Genomic DNA, 16,086 nt, shown 5'->3' with positions numbered 1-16,086 from the left:
AGTTCGCACGTTCCGCTTCAGCGGCCCAGGGTTCGTCGGTTCGGATCCCGGGTGAGGACATGGCACCACTGGCAAGCCATGCTGTGGCAGGCATCCCACATATGAAGTGGGAGACGATGGGCACGGATGTTAGCTCAGGGCCAGTCTTCCTCGGAAAAAAGGCGGAGGATTGGGAGATGTTAGCTCAGGGCTAATCTTCCTCACAAAAAAACAACATATGAGAGGCAGAATGTGGTATCAGCAGAGATCATGCTCTAAAGACACTGGCTTGTCTTCAAAAAATGTTGTTGTAATGAAAATAATTCTTTTCTATTTTCAGTGACTTTCTGGCTGATCAAGCTGCATGTTATGTTCAAGCAATACAGTGGATTTTGCACTATTACTATCATGGAGTTCAGTCCTGGAGCTGGTGAGGGAATCAAAACAAAAATTAAGTTTTTTTAAAAAATAATGGTTCATTCTACTATAATCTCATTTGAGGATATCTTTTCCTTTTATTTCTCTTTATGGTAGTATTTTTTAGAAGATACGTACATCCAAGTTTAAATAAAATACAGTTTATCTCTTCTTATGAAAATACTTAGAAAAGACCTTCATAGAACAAAGATACTTCCAGCCCTAGCAGATGGCCCCATAAAAGGTCTTTGTTAATCTACAGATTTAAAATTCTGTCATGATGAATCAAGTGTGACAAAGTCTTGATAATTATTGGGTCTGAGGGATGGTTATCTGGGGTTGTTCATTATATTCTCTACATTTTTGTGTGTTCGAAAAAAATTTTTCTATCAGGAGTAATTGTTGAACAATGGGCTGTTTGAATGTTAGACTGGGAAACACAAAGACAAAAGAGGAAAGGAATTATTTGCTTTCCCTGGAAATAGTAATAATTCTCCATTTTTTTCATGTTTCGTATTCCAGCAAGTTCCATCTACATTTCCAAACCATCCGCCAAAATAGAAAAATAACAAACCAAAAATGATGCAGGAAAAAGTAGAAACTTTTAGGTGGTGAAGTAGCTTGTGCTGGTTTGTTTTCAGAGCACCTCTGCCAGGCTTTGTTTTAAAGCACACACAGCAAAACAAACCAATGCAAAATAATGTAGCATTAATTGTTATTTTACTTTTTAAAAAAAAATCTTTGCAATATCTAACCTGATTCTCAGGGCCTCTCTGAAGAGCATTCTAATGATGAAAATCCTTGATTTACCATTTTTTTAAGAGGATGAGTATAAGTTATTCCTATTATACCTCTAGGCATTAAGGCCAGGCACTTGAAAAGCATGTGTTCATATAATCCTAACAACTATTTAAAGTAAATAATATTCTCTACCTTTTACAGATGAGGATCAGAGAGGTTAAGTAACCTTTCTAAGGTCATAGACCCAAGAATCAAGTCTGAGCGTATGATTCCAAAATCTATACGTTTTCCATTATTCTGCATGCCATTCTTCCTCCTAAACTTTTCCTCTCCTTTTGAAATACTCCATAATTGTATAATATAAAAACATTTCTTCCCTTTTTTTGGCATCCTTACTCAAATATTAAGAACATTGAAATTTTTTTATAAATTGTTCAAAGCTTTGTAAAAGTATTTATACCTGTGGTTAAATATGGGAAGATATTAAAAACAAAAATAGTGTTTATGATTAATAAATGGCTTAATCCTTATCACAAACACAATTTTATATATATATATATATTTATATATATATATATATATATATACACACACATACTAATTCAAAGATAAAAGTTCTTAGAGCTGGCTAGTAAAGCCACATGTGCTCAGGCTCACTGTTCTCTTGAGGGAAGCCCAGACAACCTAACTGAAAGTCTCCTGACTGCCTCGTTACTTCATTCCAAGAATCAATTGACTGGAAGATTCACACTCAACATTTTGGAAACTAAAAGAACCGTTGTATGTAACTGAAGGATATATATATATATATATATATATATATATCCTTCAGTTACATAATACATCCCAATTTTGGAAATGTGAAACTGCCAATTAATAGTTAAGAAAACAGAACATTTGTTGCCATCACATAACCTAAATTTTCCAACACTGCTGATTTCTTATATTGAAGTGGTAGAATTAGGGGTGACAATTTTTTTTCCTCAGAATTATTGCTATGTGTTGTTAAAATAAAACATGGAATACTCTATACTTAATATTGACCTGTTTCATAAAGTTGCCAATTGTTTAAAGCTCAGTTTTGTCTTATAGGTATTACCCCTACCATTACGCGCCTTTCCTATCTGATATCCGCAACATCAGCGCACTCAGCATCCATTTTGAACTAGGAAAACCTTTTAAGCCATTTGAACAGCTTCTTGCTGTACTTCCGGCAGCTAGCAAAAATTTGCTTCCTACATGCTATCAGGTGGGTTTTAGAATTAAATGTTTTTGTCCTTTTTGATATTTAGGAGCTCCTACTTCAAACCTAGAAACATAGTACCCAAATTTCTTTAATAGCTAAATATATTTATTTTCAGTTTCAAATATAGTATTTCTTAAGTCCCTTGAAAAGTAATTCCTTGATTTAAAGTTAGCTTTGTTTTAAAATAGCGAACTCTAAACCATTCAGTGGATAACTTCTTCATTTTCAGCACCTTTAAGCACATCTTAAAGCACAGTTTCTCTCTGCACTGATGAAAGTAAACTAAATCAGGCAAAATCTAAAGCCATCTACTTTATCCAAACATTTATAGATTCATTCCTCTTTTCTTTTACTCTCTACATACTAGAATAGGGATGGTTCTAAAAAGTCATTTATCTGATCAGAAGTATACCTCAGTTTATATTTCAAGCATTTCATTTATCAAATTGTGGAATGAAAGGCTTTTCTCTGGTTAACATATTTCACATAGCAGGAGGAAGATGTTTCAGAGGTGATTGGGTCACCAAAATTATACTGAGCCAGCTAAGTTGATTTTGAGGGTAAATTTCATTCAGTTCTTCTAGAGTATCTGTCTGTTCTAATTTCATGATCTGGTCCCAGGAATTGGAGTAGACACACCCCCCAACACACACACACCCATACACACATACCCGTTGCTGCTTGAACAATGTCAGACTCCCTTCAGGTTAAGTTCTAAAACTTAACCTGTCCTTCATCCTGGCCTCTGGCCTCCCTTTCTTCTTGTTTCTTTGATGTTTTTTTTTTCTCCTACTTTCAGATACGTTAAGGATTGATACCCAGCCACTTTGGACCAGTACAACTATACAAGTGTTTTATAGCCACATCTGTTTTGATTGTTCTGTGCCCATGCTATACTGGTTATTAAATATTTTGACTATTACCCTGAGAAATATGCTGCTTTATTTCTTGAAAAAAGTTTATGTTGGAGCTGGCCCAGTGGCATAGTGGTTAAGTCCTTTCACTCTTCAGCAGCCTGGGATTCGTGGGTTCAGATCCCAGGCTCAGGCCTACACACCACTCATCAAGCCATGCTGTGGTGGCATCCCACATACAAAATAGAGGAAGACTGGCTTAGATGTTAGCTCAGGAACTATCTTCCTCAAGCAAAAAAGACAAAGTTATATCATAATCCTCCATATTCATTTCATACAAGACATCTTTATGGTCTATCTACCTCAGTTATAAAATCTCTAATGAAAACATGTCTTATTGGACTTTTTATCTTTGCTAGTAGTAGTAAAGAGATCCCTGGATTTTAGATTTGTTTTTTTTTTAATTCTTAAATGACAGTCTTATGTTACTTAATAAAGTCAGTTGATTAGGAAACAAAAGTAATTGTTTAATTTAAGATTAAAAATGGAGGTGAATTGGAAGCCTGTGAAATGAACTGAAGTGTGAATGAGAAAACAGAATTTAGGTCGGTCTTGTAGAGTGAAATGACAAAATTAAAATTTAGAGTAAAGATGGTTTTGCTACATAACTAGGTCAATGGAATGGGAAAGTGATGAGTAGCAGTAAAATTAGAAGTCTCATAGTTGAAAATCAAAGTATAGCTGGTATGTTGCAACATATCTAAAACGTAAATATTTAGTTTACTTTGCTTAGAAATTTTAAACTGTAACATGAAGAAATATTACAAATATATTAACAAAAGGCTATATTTGTATTCTTGTATTTCTGTTACACTGTTTTATATTTTCACAGCATTTGATGACCAGTGAAGACTCGCCAATTATAGAATATTACCCACCTGATTTTAAAACTGACCTAAATGGGAAACAACAGGAATGGGAAGCTGTGGTACTAATACCGTTCATTGATGAGGTCAGTGCATGAAATAGTTATATATATACGCGTTTTTTTTCTTTTTGGTTTTTTTTGTTTATGTGTGTGAAGAAACTTGGCCCTGAGCTAACATCCATTGCCAGTCTTCTTCTTTTTGCTTGAGGAAGATTATCCCTGAGCTAACATCTGTGCCAATTTTCCTGTATTTTGTATGTGGGACACTGCCACAGCATGGTTTGATGAGCAGTGTGTAGTCTGCGCCGGGGATCTAGACCTGCAAACCCTGGGCTGCTAAAGCAGAGCACGTGAACTTAACCACTATGCCACCAGGCTGGCCCCTACACATATATTCTTAACCAGAGAGTATTTCACATAAGTTAATGAGCAATGGGTTTTAATCACCATTTATGTTTTGTTAATAAGATTTAACTACTCTCTTGATTACGTGCACCAAAACTTCTAAGTGCACTAATTATAAGAAAGCTGGAGTGGCTTTACTAATATTAAGCAAAATAGACTTCAGAACAAGGAGTATTACCAGAGATCAAAAGGGATTCAAGTTCGGGGCCAGCCCTGTGGCCGAGTGGTTAAGTTTACGCACTCCACTGTGGCAGCCCAGGGTTTCGCCGGTTCAGATCCTGGGCGCAGACATGGCACCACTCATCAAGCCATGCTGAGGCGGTGTCCCACCTAGCAGAGCCAGAGGACCTACAACTAGAATATACACCTATGTACTGGGGAGCTTTGGGGAGAAGAAGAAAAGAAAATCAAGTCAGTTCATCAAGAAGACATAAAAATCCTAAATGTCTATGCACCTAATAACAAAGCTTCAAATACATAAAGCAATAACTGTCAGAATTGAAAGGAGACATAGACAAATCCACACCTTATAATTGGAAATTTCAACTCTTTCTCTCTGAGGAAGTGATAGAACAATAAGAAAGAAAATCAGTGAGAATAAAAACTTGAATAACACTGTAAACCTATTCAACTTGATTAATATTTGTAGAACACTACACCCAACAACTGCAGAATACACATTCTCTTTAGGTGAATAAGGAACATTCATCAAGATTATTTGCTGATACCTAAAATGTGTCTCAGTAAATTTAAAAGGGTTAGAATCAGGGGCTGGCCCCATGGCCTAGTGGTTAAGTTCAGTGTGCTCTGCCGCAGCAGCCTGGGTTCGGTTCCTGGGCGCAGACCTACATCATTCTTCAACGGCTGTGTTGTGGCAGCAACCCACATACAAAATAGACAAACATTTGCAACAGATGTTGGCTCAGGGAGAATCTTCCTCAGCAAAAAAAAGGGGGTTAAAATCATACAGAGAATGTTCTCTGACCATGTGGAATTAAATTAAAAATCAGTAATAAATATCTGGGAAATCTGCAAATATTTGAAATTAAATAACATACTTCCAAATAACCCATGGATAAAAAAAGAAATTAAAAGGGAAATTCGAAAAAATTTTGATCTGAATGATAATGAACACTCAATATATCATAATCTGTATGCTGGAACTAAAGCAGGGCTTAAAAGGAAGCTTAAGGTTCTAGATGCTTATACTAAACAAGAAAAAGTTTTAAAATAAGTCCTCTAAGCTTCCTACCATTAGAAGTTAGAAAAACAAGAGCGAGTTAAACCCAAACTAAACAGTATAAAGGAAATAATAAAAATAGGAGCAGAAATCCATGGAAATGAACAAATTATAGAGAAAAAAATCAATGAAACCAAAAGTCGGGTCTTTGAAAAAATTAATAAAATTGATAAATCCTGGTTAGACTGATCAAGAAATGGGGGAGAAAAAGAGGGATGGAGAGAGAGAACACATAAATTGCCAATATTAGGAATGAAAGGGGAGACATCCTACAGACTCCTCAAATATTAAAAGGCTAGTTAAGGAATATTGTGAACAGTTTTGTGCCAACAAATTCAACAGCTTAAGTGAAATGAACACATTCTTTAAAGACACAATGTAGCAAAACTGACAAAAAATGTAAACATCTGAATTATCCTGTATCTTTTAGAGACATTTAATTCATATTTAAAACCTTTCCCACAGAGAACATTCCAGCCTCAGATAGCTTTATTTGTGAATTCTAGCAAACATTTGAGGAAGAGATAATACCAATTTTACACAAACTTTGAGAAGTAGAAGAGGGAGAATCACTTCCCAGCGTATTTTATTAGATAGCGCAATCCGGATACCCAAACTAGACAATGGCATTACAAGAAAAGAGAAATACTGACCAGTACCCCTCCTACAAGTAGATGGAACAACTTTTAACAAAGTAAAACCAGATGGGATCCAATACTGTGTTAGAAGGATAATGTTCATGACCAAACGGGATTTGTTTTAGAAATACAGGATTGGTTTGCAGTGTGATTTAGCACATTGTCAATATTCAACATCCATTTTTAATAGAAATGCTCAACAAATGGAATAAAAGGAAACTTCCTCAATCAGATAAAGTGCATCTAAAAAAACCTATTTCTAACTACATACTTAATAGTAAAAGGTTGAACATTTTCTCTCTAAAGTCAAGGATAGGACAAGGATGTCCATTCTGAACACTTCTCTCTAATATTGTACTGGAAGTCCAGCGTATTAAGTCAAGGAAAAGAAATAAAGGCACACAGAATAGAAAGGAAGAAGTAAAATGGTCTTTATTTGCATGTGGCATTATAATATATTTAGAAAATTCTAAGGAATCTTCAAAAAAAGAAACTATAACCAGGAAGTGAATTTAGCAAAGTCCCCAAATATAAAATCTATACAAAATTCAATTGTATTTTCATGTACTAGCAACAAACGATTGGAAAATGCAAAATTTTTTAAATAAAAGTTTTTTTAATGCTTACAGTACCATTAGAAAATATAAAATACACAGCTATAAATTTAAAATGTGCAAGCCCTTTACACTGAAAACTATGAATAGTGTTGAGAGATAGACACCTTAATAAATGGAGGGATATACCATGTTCAAGGAACAGAAGACAATACTAAGATATAGCTTCTTCCCAAATTGATCTTTAGATTCAACATAATCCCAGTGAAGATCTCAGCAGATTTTATTGTATAAATTGGAAATCTGACTCTAAAGTTTTAAGAAATTGCAAAGCATCTGGAATAGCCAAAGCAATCTGTAGGAAGAAGAACAGTGTTGGAGGACTTTCATTATCTGATTTCATGACTTAGCATGAAGCTATCGAGGCAGTGTGTTTGTTACATAGCAATAGACAAGTAGATCAGTGGAACGGAGTAGAGTCCAAACATAGATCTATACTTGTTCAGTTAATTCATTTTCATTCAAGGCAGCAAAGCTATTCAATAGGTAAAAGAAAAGCTTATCAACAATTGGTGCTGAAACAGCCGGCTATGTGTGTGGAAAAGATGAGTCTTGATCCATACCTCACACCAAACACAAAACTTAATTCAAAATACATCATAGCTCAGTGTAAAAGCTACAACTGTAAAATTTTTTGAAGTAAACTTAGGATAAAATCTTAGTCAAGACCCAGAAAGCACTAACCATTAAAGAATTGAGAAAATAAATTTCATCAAAATCAAAAACCTACTTTTCAAGAGACTATTAAAAAACAAATAGGGAGAGTGACATCAGCATCATGCAGAGTGAGATGATTCCCTTAGACTCTCCCCCAAGATACAACAAAAGAGACATTCATAGACCAGCAGAGAAAATGAAAATACACCATACCAACTCATATGGGATGCAACAAAAGTGATCCTAAGGGGGAAATTCATAGCAATACAGGCCCACCTTAACAGGCAAGAAAAATCTGAAATAAGTAACCTTAAACTACACCTAATAGAAATAGCAAAAGAACAAAGCCTCAAGTCAGCAGAAGGAAGGAAATAATAAAAATTAGAGCAGAAATAAATGAAATTGTAACAAAAAAACAGTGGAAAGGAATCAGTGAAACTAAGAGCTGGTTCTTTGAGAAGATAAAATTGACAAACCCTTAGCCAGACTCACTAAGAAAAAAAGAAGGCTCAAATAAATAAAATTAAAAATGAAAGAGGAGAAGTTAGAATGAATACCACAGAAATGCAAAAGATTATAAGAGAGTACTATGCAGATCAACCTCTGCTACCTTTAAACTTTTGTCCTGCAGCTTCCTCCCTTCTCTCAGCCTTCATTGAACTGAAGAGAGTTAGGGCGTTGCTCTGGAGTAGACTTGGCTTAAGGGAATGTTGTGGCTGGTTTGATCTTCTACCCAGACCACTGAAACTTTCTCCATATCAGCAATAAGGCTATTTCACTTTCTTATCATTTCTTTATTCACTGCAGTAACACTTTTAATTTCTTTCAAGAATTTTTCCTTTGCATTCATAACTCGGCTGTTTGGTGCAAGAGGCCTAACTTTTGGCCTGTCTTGGCTTTCGAATGCCGTCCTCACTAAGCCTAATCATTTCTAGCTTTTGATTTAAAATGAGAGACAGGCCACTCTTCTCTCGCTTGAACATTTAGAGGCCATTGTAGGGTTATTAATTGGCCTAATTTCAATATTGTTGCATCTCAAGGAATAGGAAGGCCAAAGGAGAGGGAGAGAGATGGGAGAACAGCCAGTCAATGGAGCAGTCAGAAGATACCCAACATTTATCAATTAAATTTGCCACCTTATATGAGCACAGTTTGTGGTGCCCCAAAACAATTACAATAGTAACATCAAAGATCACTGATCACAAATCACCATAACATATAATAATAATGAAAAAGTTTGAAATATTGTGAAAATTGTCAAAATGTGACACAGAGACACAAAGTGAGCAAATGCTGTTGGAAAACTGGTGCCCATAGACTTGCTCAATGCAGGGTTGTGACAAACCCTCGATTTGTAAAATTGTCTTTCTCTCTCTCTCTGACGCACACACACACACACACACACACACACACACACACACACACACATACACACATCCTTTTCAGCTTGAGCATGTGTCAGGCTTTCTTTCCCATCTGTCTCTTTCTACCAGAATGTTCCAACTGATTTGTGTATGTGTGCAGGGTGGGCAGATTGGAAGGAGTGAGAGGGGAGTGTGGTTTAAAGCCATTTTATTTACTCACAAGTCTGTGAATCAACAATTTGAACTGGGCTCAGCTACGTGGTTCTTTTGCTGGTCATAGCCTGAGGTCACTCAAGCATTTTAGTCATCTTGTGGCTCAAGTAGAGCTGGTTGTCTGAGATTGCCTCACTCATATGATTGGGCCTTGGTGTTACTTGTGAGCTGAGGCCTCTATGTCATCCCTAACCCTCAAGGAGGCTAACCCAGGTTTATTCTCACAGTGATCTTTGGTTCCATGAAGGTGAGAACAAAAGCTCCAAGGCTTCTTGAGCTTTGGAATTTGTATAACATCACTTTCACTACATTCCTTTGAATAAAGTTACAAGACCAACTCAGGCTTAAAAAGTGGGGAAATAGACTTCACCACCTCACATTTATAGGAGCTTACATATGGGGATAGAAGGAATTATTGTGGCCATCTTTGCAATCATCTACTACAATCTGCCCTTTGGCTAAAATAATTCACATCTCCTCCAAACTCCAGACACACTGACCTCCCCTCAAAATCTCATCTCCTTAAAGCATCAGGCTCAAAGTCCAAAATGTCATCTTTAAATCAGATCCAGATATAGATGAAGCTCCTCAAATGTAGCTCCTCATGAAAAGCTCTCTTGATTCAGAGACCTGTGAATTTAAAAACCAAGTTATTTACCCTCCCCCCACCCATGTTCCCAGTTTTATGATGGAGAGACAAGGACAGGATAACCACAATAAGTTACTCCTATCAAAAAGGGCAGGAAAAGGAGGCACTAAACATCACTGATCAATAACAATTCTGAAATCCAGCCAAGTAACATACACTCAAGTCCCTATACAGTCTGTGTCCCTCCCCCCGACCCAGGCTTTTGGCTTCCTGCTCTGGGTTCTTTTTTTTTTTTTTTGCAGAGGGAGATTCTCCCTGAGCTAACATCTGTTGCCGGTCTTCCTCTATTTTGTATGTGGGCCACTGCCACAGCATGGCCACTGATGAGTGCTGTAGGTCCGTGCCTGGGAACCAAACCCAGGCTGCCAAAGCAGAGTGCACCAAACTTAACCACCAGGCCACCAGGGCTGGCCCACTCTGGGTTCTTGATGCTACCCTTTAAGAGGTTGGGAAGAGAAAAAACAGGCTTGGTCGGAAGGGCAGGTTGGGGTACCGTGCTGTCTCAACAAAGGCCTTGGCTGACCCCATAAGTAACTCTGAAGCTGAAATGGCCCATTATAGTTCTCCTAAGTTGCTGTAAAGGGTCTGAGACTTTACACTCTTTATCTGTCAGTCTTGGATGCAGGCTTCGTTTTGGAAGGTTACATAAACTTGTATGAGATGACTTTTCACCTGAGGATTTTTCCCAGAGAGGGCTGACAGCTGAGGGTTGTAAGCCAGCAGCACTTTCAGCATCTGGGCAAACAAGTCCTTCAGTACTAATGGGGGATCACAGCAGCACGTCACAATATCCGTGACATCCTCTATACCTTAATATTATGCTGTTTATCCTAAAGATGCTAAAATGTTTACAATTATAAGGATGAGATGCTATGCGTACATTCACAGGGCCAAGTGACCTAGAAAAATCTTTATATTTTGAATATGAAGAAGGATTAGACTCAAACTTTGAATGTGATATTGGAGAAAAAAATAGGATAAAAGTTAATACCATTGTTAGTAAAAAAAATTATAGAAATTCAATTTACTGTTTATTATTTTTTGAAATGTTATTTATTTTATTGTGTACCTTATAATATCAGTGATATCTTAGAATCAAGAACTTATGGTGCAGTATTACCTGTTTTGCTTTATAATCTTTTCCAGATTTTGCTACTTCCTGCTGCTTTCTACTACTTTTCTGTAAATGCTTTGAAAGTAGCATAGATGATTATTGGACCAAAAGTCTAGGAAGCCACTCTGGAAAACAATTCAACAATTTCTTGTAAAGTTAAACATGCGTTTACTATCCAACCCAGCAATCACACTCCTGGGTATTTATCCTAGAGAAATGAAAACTCAGGTCCACACAAAGACCTGTACCCATGTGCAGAGCATCTTATTTGTAATAATCCCAAACTGCAAAAAAATTCAAATGTCCTTCAATGAGTGAGTGGATAAACAAACTGTAGCACATCCATATAATGGAATAATACCTAGAATAAAAAGAACTGTTGATATAAACAGCTTGGGTGAAAAAAGTTCACTTGAGTGAAAAACGCCTGTCTCAGAAGGTTATGTATTATATGGTCCCATTTATGTAATATTCTTGAAATGACAAAATTATTGTGATGTAAAACACGTCAGTGGTTGCTAGAGGTTAGAGTGTGATTATAAAGGAATAACATGATGATGATATAACAGTTCTGTATTCCAGTTTTAGTGGTGGTTACATGAATTTGCATATGATAAAAATTCCATAGCACTGTACACACACCAAAAAAATAACACATAAAAACCAGTGAAATCTGACTGGGTCTGTAGTTTAGATAATAGTGTTGTGCCAATGTCAGTTTCCTAGTTTTGATAATGTACTGTGGCTATGTGTAAGATGTTATCATTGGAGAAAGCTGAGTGAAAGGTACATGGAAACACTCTGTACTAATTTTGCAGCTTCTTTGCATCTTCATGTTTTTTGCCGTTGTCTACAATGCTGTGATAAAAATACTTGTGTATTTATGCTTCTTTTGTTTTTATGCTTGCTTATGTATTGGAGACTTTATTTTTCTAAAGTAGATTCCCAAAAGCAGGATTGCTTGGTTATAGGAATGTATATTTTTAGTTTTAATGGATATTACCAGATTCTTTTTCAAGAAGATGGGTGTAATTCATACTGGCAATATTTCAGTGCTCGCTTCTCTCCATCTTCAGTGCTGGGTATTATTGCTTCATTTAATTTTGGCCAATCTATTGATGATGAAGAATGCCATTTTATTATTATTCAAGTTTGTTTTTCCCTGACCCTTATTTTTTTTTTTTTTAAAGATTCTCGCCTGAGCTAACAACTGTTGCCAATCTTCTTTTTTTTTTTCCTGCTTTTTCTCCTCAAATCCCCCAAGTACATAGTTGTATATTTTAATTGTGGGTCCTTCTAATTGTGGTATGTGGGACACCACCTCAATGTGGCCTAATGAGCAGTGCCATGTCCTCACCCAGGGTCCGGACCATCGAAACCCTGGGCCGCCGAAGCGGAGCACGCGAACCTAACCACTCAGACACATGGCCGGCCACCCCGACCTTTAATTTGAGTATATTTTTGTGTATATGTTTTCACTTTGCATTTTCTCTTTTGTAAATTGCCTGTTTATATCCTTTCCCTCATTTTCTTTTTGGTTTTTAGCAGCTTTTTTATATTGGGAATATTCTTTCCCGGTATAGCTTTTGTCTCTTGATTTGTTTATGACGTCTTCTGTCACATACATTTTCTTTTACTTACAAATGTCTTTTTCCCTTAAGGCTGTTAGATTTTTGCCTATCTTACTTAGAGTTTATCACTCCAAATTATGGATACTCTCCTAGATTTTCTTCTAATACTTTTATTGTCTTATTACTCTGATGCTTGTTTTTGTACATAGTATGAAGTTGAGAAATGTATCTGCTTTTTTATCCAGGTGGATAGCTAGATATGACAACACCATTATTTAAATATCTGAAGTACTATGTTTTTGACAGGTTTGGATTTGTTTTTGAACCTTTTATTCTGTTCTTCTGCTCTGTAGGTCTCTTGTGGTATCAATACTAAAATATTTTTATTACAGTTGCTTTATAAAAAGTGGTAGGATGTGATAAGACAAGTCTCCAATTACTTTTTACAATTCACACATTCATTCTTGCATCTAAATGCTAACATCATTTTGTCCTTTTGAAAAAAATATTTTAAACCATTGCAATTCTGATTGAAATTATGTTAAATATAGAAGTTAATTTGGAAAGATGAACATTTCTATACCACTGCAGAATTTGTAAGTTAACAGATTAGTGATCTATGAATTATGATAAATTGTAAAAATTTTGATAAATTCACATTTAAAATTTCATTCTCTACTGTTCTTATTGACACTTCAGTGGCTACTATTGGAGTAATAGGTTCAGAGGAATTTGCAGCAGCAAGCAATATTCTAGGGGCATTTGAAACAATGAACAGCACATTGGTTTTTCATGGAATAAAATGGAACAGAGTTCCATTAGTTAAGATTTTTGTTTTTCAGAAACACAAATAGTGATTCTGTATACTGAGGGAAAAAGATTTATTCTATATGTTGAAATTACAGAATTTTGATGCTTATAACCCTTCTCTTCATGCTTTACATTCAGAAGCGATTGTTGGAAGCCATGGAGACGTGTAACCACTCCCTCAAAAAAGAAGAGAGGAAGAGAAACCGACATAGTGAGTGCCTAATGTGCTGGTATGATAGAGACACAGAGTTCACCTACCCCTCTCCATGGCCAGAAAAGTTCCCTGCCATAGAACGATGTTGCACAAGGTAATGTTATTTGGTAGTTTTTCAACAACCACAAAGAACTCCCCGTGACCTTAAAAAAAAAAACGCACTTTTGAGAGCCAGCCCTGATGGCCTAGTGGTTAAAGTTGAGCGCTCTCCCCGTTTTGGCAGCCCAGGTTTGTTTCCCGATCTTGGAGCCACACAAATGGTCTGTCACTTGCCATGTTGTGGCCGTGGCTCGCATAGAAGAACTAGAAGGGCTTCCAACAAGGATATACAACCATGCAGTGGGGCTTTGGGAAGGAAAAAAAAGAGGAAGATTGGCAACAGATGTTAGTTCAGGGCAAATCTTTGGAGGAAAAAAAGCCTTCGAATATGTATTTGGAGAATCAACAAATAATTTATGATAGTTACAGTCAATTGATAATGAGTTACATCTGACTTGCCAAGGATCATGGCATCTCTCTCTCACAGTTGTTTCTGTAGCTCTCTGCTTGGTCAGATTTTGCTTCTCTCTTCTCTTAAATTTGTTTATTTATTTTTCTTCCCTAGCGTATATCTGTACTTTCCCTCAAGAAGATGTGTGAATTTTTGTTTCCCTTGCTAGGGTCTGCTTCCAGGATTATTTGACATGCCAACTTCACCTCTTATACTCCCCAACCACTCAACTAGAAAGGAGAAAAAACAAATAAAAGAGCTCCGCTATTTTCTTGCCTCCAACCAATTTCTTCTTTCTCTTCCTCATTAAAATATCTCCCTTATTTTTTCTCTTATCTCATCTTCCATGCAAATGATTTACCTAAGTGGCAGTTGGCAATTGAGTTGCAGATAAAGTGAACGTCTATCTCTCAGTTGTGATTTTTCCTTTTGTTAAAGCAAAGAGAAAGATGAAATAGACATTATAAAATGTTTGTTTTCTGTGCTGGGTTTTAGAACATGCAGATATGGAGATTTATAATATGCTTTATATTTTCCTTCATTTTAAAAATTAATTCTATGTATATTTTTGTTTTAAATTAATGCAGTAAACTTCCACTCAGTAATCAACAGCCATGGTCGTGTCTGAACCTAACAGCAAAGAATCTGGGTTGTCCTGCTCTATATTTTCTTTGTTTTAAAGGACAAATTGTCATTCTCTTATTTAAAAGCAAGAGTAACTCTTGCAAAATATTCAAGGGAATGCTGAAAAATTGTGATTGCTTGTAATGTATGAATTTTAACTTAAATGCCTTGATTTATTTTCTAGGTATAAAATGATATCATTAGATGCTTGGCGTGTAGACATAAACAAGAACAAAATAACGAGGATTGACCAGAAGGCATTATATTTCTGTGGATTTCCTACTCTGAGACACATCAAACACAAAGTTAGTGGCTATTTAGTTCAGAATTTTTTTACTTTCTTGAGTGTGAAGTTATTGTAGAGAAATAATTAAAATTAAATTCTCTGGAATTTTTTAAAGTTTTTTTTGAAGAAAAGTGGGGTTCAAGTATTCCAGCAAAGCAGTCGTGGAGAAAATATGATGTTAGAAATCTTAGTGAATGCAGAATCAGATGACCTTGTAAGTATTTTGTTTATTATATATTTATTAAATGCTTATTATGCAAAAAACTATTGTAGCTGCAATGTGTTTGCCCAAGCAGTATAATATGTAGTAACTCCAAACGCTAACAGTAGATAAGGATAAAGTAAAGAAACATTTACACAAATTAAAGGACATGTGTAATTGTGACATAATGAGTAAAAGGTGCTCCAGGAATTTTGAAAAGGGGATGAGCTATGTGAGCTAAAGATTAAGCAAGTACAAGACCTGTAGATGAGAATATAGGCTTGAGTTGGGTGCTAAAAAAAGATTATCACAAAGAGAAAAGGCAAGGTAAGGTATTCCAGTTGAAAGGAATAACATGAGCTGTGAATCGTAGTAAAAAATAAATGAGACATTATCTTATTGTTTTTAACCTTTTTGTATGTCTGAAAGTTCTCCTTAGTACTTTTTCTTTTTTTAGAATAAATTTGATATATTTGAGGAGAAGGAATAGATAAAACTGACTGAAGCAGACTTGTGTTGGGAAATAGTGGAAGATAAGGTTGAAAAAACAGATTGAGGCCAGATTCTGGAGGACCTTAAATATCAGGCTAAAGAGTTAGGACTTTTTTTTTCATGACTGTTATATTGAAATCAGTATTTTCATAAAGATTAATTTGGTAGCAATATAATGGCTAAATTGCACAAAAAAGAAATGTAAGAAAGTGGAAAAGCCTGCAACAGAGGTTGTGTTTGTAGAAACATTAGATAATAAGGACATAAACTGGAAGTGGTAATAGATCTAGATGAACAAGACTAAATAAAATTGATAAATTTCATCATTTGTTCAAATA

At 35.8% G+C, this 16,086-nt stretch overlaps 1 protein-coding gene across 5 annotated transcripts in view; it reads left to right on the top strand.

The window, feature by feature from the left end:
- The window catches only part of XRN1 (5'-3' exoribonuclease 1), a 117,915-nt gene that overhangs the window by 26,235 nt on the left and 75,594 nt on the right, over positions 1 to 16,086 (top strand). For all 5 annotated transcript variants that reach the window (XR_011527199.1, XR_011527198.1, XR_011527197.1 and 2 more), the window contains exons 13-18: positions 320 to 409; positions 2,230 to 2,386; positions 4,130 to 4,249; positions 13,579 to 13,748; positions 14,953 to 15,073; positions 15,170 to 15,268. Coding sequence is in view for 2 of the 5 variants with exons in the window: in XM_008507789.2 (XP_008506011.1) it covers positions 320 to 409; positions 2,230 to 2,386; positions 4,130 to 4,249; positions 13,579 to 13,748; positions 14,953 to 15,073; positions 15,170 to 15,268 (757 nt within the window). In the remaining 3 variants the exon portion in view is untranslated. The remainder of the gene's footprint in view (positions 1 to 319; positions 410 to 2,229; positions 2,387 to 4,129; positions 4,250 to 13,578; positions 13,749 to 14,952; positions 15,074 to 15,169; positions 15,269 to 16,086) is intronic.

This window comes from Equus przewalskii, chromosome 15 (assembly GCF_037783145.1).
Source record: "Equus przewalskii isolate Varuska chromosome 15, EquPr2, whole genome shotgun sequence".
In the NCBI taxonomy this organism is placed as follows: domain Eukaryota; kingdom Metazoa; phylum Chordata; class Mammalia; order Perissodactyla; family Equidae; genus Equus; species Equus przewalskii.
The sequence above is the reverse complement of the archived record's forward strand: the minus strand, read 5'-3'. Positions and strand labels throughout refer to the sequence as shown.